The following is a 4,298-nucleotide window of genomic DNA, read 5'->3' as shown; positions in this document are numbered from 1 at the left end:
CTTTTTTATTCTTCGCTTCTTCTGTTTTATTCTTTGCTTCTACGAACATTGGTGGATTTTTTCAATCTCTTATTACGATAAAGGTTAATATTCCTTACTGTTGCGTATTCACAAAACAAATCGACTTCCTCACAAACGCTTTCGCACTAAGCGCTTCATTTGGATAGATTTGATTGAAGTTTGATTGGAATTTTGATTGAACCACTGAGCTCGGCAAATAAATTATCTGGCAGTCTTTACTATTTCACGACATTATTCCCTATATACAGATTCTTCGATCTTTAGTCTACACCGTTTTTTTTCCCCCCTTCACGCTCCTAAAACACACATTCTCAAAATCTAAGGATGAACAAAGAACTAACTTGTTATTTTCAACATTCATTCGCATTTGATTTAGATCCATCGGTCTTTTGATGACTTTTTTATAAAATGGTACTTCTTTAGTATCAACAGGATACTGAAACGGCCCCGACTCAGGTCTCGCCCACAGCTCATCCAGCATCGTGCTGTAATTTTCCTATCATTTTTAAAATAAAATTACCGAAAACTGTCGAAATTTGATGGAAAAATGCATGAATTGGATCTCAGAGATCATCTCATTTCAGTTATCTGACAAATGCGCCCCGAAAAATTAGAATTAAAATTCAAGATTTTCTAAACGAACTTAAAAAGGTTCTTCATCATATCTAGAGGAAAATCATAGTCGGCTGGTGTCATTCTTCGCCTATGTCGTGGAGCTTCTTGACGTCCGCTTGCATCCTCCTGTACGCAACCAGTTTGCTTTTCCTGGCCCTCCTGTTGAGCAAGCGCTATTTCCACATCACCATTTAGAAGAGAATTTGCGAGTTCTGTCGAGAAACCATCAGCCTTAAAATTGGAACCAAATTATTATATCTAAAAAATCAATAATTTATATTCTAGACGATAAGAGATGCCATCCGAAAAATAGATGGAAATATGAGATAAGAATGTCAGAACATGTGAAAAATTAAGACAGATTTTAGAGTAATCTAGCGCATAACAGATCAAAGCTTACATTGAGGCAGCCCGGACAGGTCCATTGTTTGGGATCATTAAGTGTTGGTGAACGATCGAAACAAGATGCATGGTAACCATTGTAACATTTCGAACATACGATAATCGGTTCCAGAGGCTGCGAATTTGGGCGATTCCACTTGGCACAAAGAAGGCAAAGCACCTTTCGACAGGCTCGCTGGACACATAAAGGGCAGTACCACTCACCATCTGGGACTGTAGCTATTCGTGGCTAGAAGTACACAGTTGACAGTTAGCAAGACAGGGTTCAAAACTCCAACTTTCAAAATCTTCACAACTTACACGGAAGCAGTACATATGATAACCCATGTCACAAGCATCACAAAGTAACAGTTGACTTTCATTCTCACTTGTTCGACAAATCTGACAGCTCGCTTTCATTATCGATTTTTCCCATGCAATGGCTGAGTCCAAAGCCTAAATTTCATTGACTCAAGTACTGGAATCAAAATTAATCCGCTAATTAAAATCACGAACAAAAACCGAAGGTATCACAGACGAAACATCCTGCACTTCTTCATTCCGCAATTCATATCTATTCGGGCTTTTGAACTATCCCTCCAGAAACACAAATTGCTCTCTGATAAGAAACTGAATAATTGAACATTTGCATTTTTTATTCTTATAAATATTTTTCATAAATAAGTATAATAAGAAGTAGTAGGAAAATGAGTATGGCAAACCTTGAAATTTTCCTATAAAAAAAAGTGCCGACTTGAAAGATGGATCATCTTGACAACAATACTTATTCAAAGCTAACCTGCAGTGCAAACATAATTTGTCCACCAGTTTTAGCTTGCTGAACGTAATTACGCCAACGCTGTAAAAGTTCAGTATTACCACTTTCATCAACCGTGATAGCGGCACCATCAAACGGACAATTGGAGTTGATTGAATCACTAGTTTCTGATTGGACTTCACTAACATCTACGATGCTACTTGTATCTGCACTGCTACCATTTTGATTATTCTGTTGTTGAGTGCGCAGGATCTTCTCAGCCGGTATCGTAGAACTGAAATTTAAAGTTGCTAAAAAATTCTTTCGCAAACACAAATGATATAAAACGAAGCGAGAAGGAATAGCCATGATTCAAATGCTGTAGTTCTTTTAAATCTCCATAAACGTCATAATTTCAGAAATGATACCGCTTTTGGCAAGAATCATTTTTTAAAGGAATTTCTAACGATTGTTCGTAAACATAATGAAATGAAAACAAAGTGAACAAACAAGTATATCTCCGACGAAATATAAATTTCCTACTCAAAGAAATAAAAATTGAACCTCTTCGTAGTATTCGCAGTATACGAAGAGATTCAATTTTTATTTATTTTGATAACGGCTGAATGGATTTTAAAGTGATAACAACTCAAAACGTATCAATAAAGGGTGGGCAAAAATTAATGGTTTTTAGCTGGAATATAAACGTTTTCTAAAAGATATAAATAAAACAACATCAATCGTGCATTTTTCCAATTATCAGGTAATATACCTTGCTGAGCGATTGCTTTCTTTAAAAACAAGAACATTAAACGAAACAAAATTCTTACCCTGCATAATAGCGATGAAGCAAATACCGACGTTCAATACTTTTCTCGACTTCTAAAAGTCGCACTTTCAACGCTTTGAAATTATCCCACTCGAACAGTGGACAGTCTTCATTAATTTCTGCTTCATCAGTCAATACATAACCATCATCCAAAGTCCAAGCATCCAGACTATCTTCACTTTCTGTATCATCGTCGCGGTTATCTCCAGTCGGAAACATTGGCTGAAAGAACTTTAAGATTTTTTTTCATCAAGTGTTTTGATTTAAGCTAAAATCATCTTTTTCTTGCACCAGCAATTTAGTTCAATTTAGTTAAAATAGAAAATTTTTTACAATTTTTATGGAAACAAATCCAATCTTGAGTTCAAAAAAATCACTTACTCGACAGTGAATATTGGCTGCGACAACTTTTTGTTCAAATGATGAAATAAGGGCAGCAAGTCTTATTATCATTGCTTTGTTGATTTCGTTGTTTGTCAACGGCCGACTAACACGCTCCAATTTTACTGAAATTTAGTGATTTCAGAAGTACAAAATGCTACAAAAAGAGGACAAAAAGTATGATAGACAGAGTACTTCTGCTTGTCAAAGAGCGAAGAAACCAAAATATTTTAGATTATGCAAATCGAATTTTAAAATTTTGTAGCAAAGGTATCCTGTTTAAATCTTTCTCATAAAATGTTGAAACTCCATTGCAAGATAGAGGTGGCAATGATTGATAGATATGGAGTATGATAAAATATAAAAGGATATAAATTATAAAAGATTATGCCATAGTGATTGGCAGAAACGATCGTTCTGAACTCTCAAATGCTTGACTATTTAGTTAATTCAACAGAGCGGTTTGATGTCTAGCAACATAGGCACTTGCATCGCAGAAACTCGTTTCTAGCTCACTGAAGGATGAAAATATTAACAAAAGAATATTCTGATTGCTGACAACGCAACTACAGATCATTCATTTTCGACGAATGAAAATGGAAATCACAATTTAAGAATAACATCAAGACATTCTTTACGGTAATACCTGCAAAGTTAATTATACTTACATTGAGTACTTGGATTGAATGTGAAATTGTCTTTAATAAGCAAACGATGTAATACCCGCTCCCGTATACCTCGACCGTGAAACGCACCCCGCAGTTGCTCCATTAGTTTCCCATTTGATATCATCCACCAACCACGTTTGCACTTGTTATCCAGTCTACGTAAACGTACTGCAAAAAAAGAAATTTGATGATGCAGATCTAAACGAAAAGTTCAAATGTGAACGAACATAAATTTGAAGAAAGAATACGATTTAAATTCTTGTATTATAATAGATTTTAATATACCTTTTTTTCCTCTGTCTGGGCGTTCTTCATTGCCACATAAAGTATCCAGGATATCTTCCAAACAAGCAATGACATTCGGATCGATAAAATTTTGCGGATCCTCTGCAAAAAGCGAAAATTCAAGGGTGATTTTATATTGCTTTATAAGCTAAGACAATGAACCGAACATTTATGCAAATCTAAACTTAATTAAGCTAAACAATAAGGAACCAGCAATGGATGGCGGATCCTGCCGACAAGTGATATCGACATTAACCGGCTTATCCACACAAAATGCCGCTTTCACTTGTTACACTGAGCTTTGGCACTCGTGAACCATGCGATATTGGTGTACATTATAAAATTTATGATGCTAGTGATG

General features: G+C 35.5%; 1 protein-coding gene across 1 annotated transcript in view; it reads right to left on the bottom strand.

The window, feature by feature from the left end:
* Positions 1-4,298, bottom strand: part of LOAG_17009 (bromodomain containing protein) — a gene marked incomplete at its 5' end in the record, with an annotated part of 13,413 nt that overhangs the window by 1,023 nt on the left and 8,092 nt on the right. The window contains 9 exons of the mRNA XM_020449668.1: positions 363-506; positions 665-867; positions 1,037-1,267; positions 1,339-1,473; positions 1,817-2,069; positions 2,605-2,825; positions 2,985-3,109; positions 3,653-3,820; positions 3,938-4,039. Of these exons, the coding sequence (XP_020306756.1) occupies positions 363-506; positions 665-867; positions 1,037-1,267; positions 1,339-1,473; positions 1,817-2,069; positions 2,605-2,825; positions 2,985-3,109; positions 3,653-3,820; positions 3,938-4,039 (1,582 nt within the window). The remainder of the gene's footprint in view (positions 1-362; positions 507-664; positions 868-1,036; positions 1,268-1,338; positions 1,474-1,816; positions 2,070-2,604; positions 2,826-2,984; positions 3,110-3,652; positions 3,821-3,937; positions 4,040-4,298) is intronic.

This window comes from Loa loa, assembly GCF_000183805.2.
Source record: "Loa loa unplaced genomic scaffold supercont3.34, whole genome shotgun sequence".
Taxonomy (NCBI): domain Eukaryota; kingdom Metazoa; phylum Nematoda; class Chromadorea; order Rhabditida; family Onchocercidae; genus Loa; species Loa loa.
This window is presented reverse-complemented; position numbering and strand designations above follow the sequence as displayed.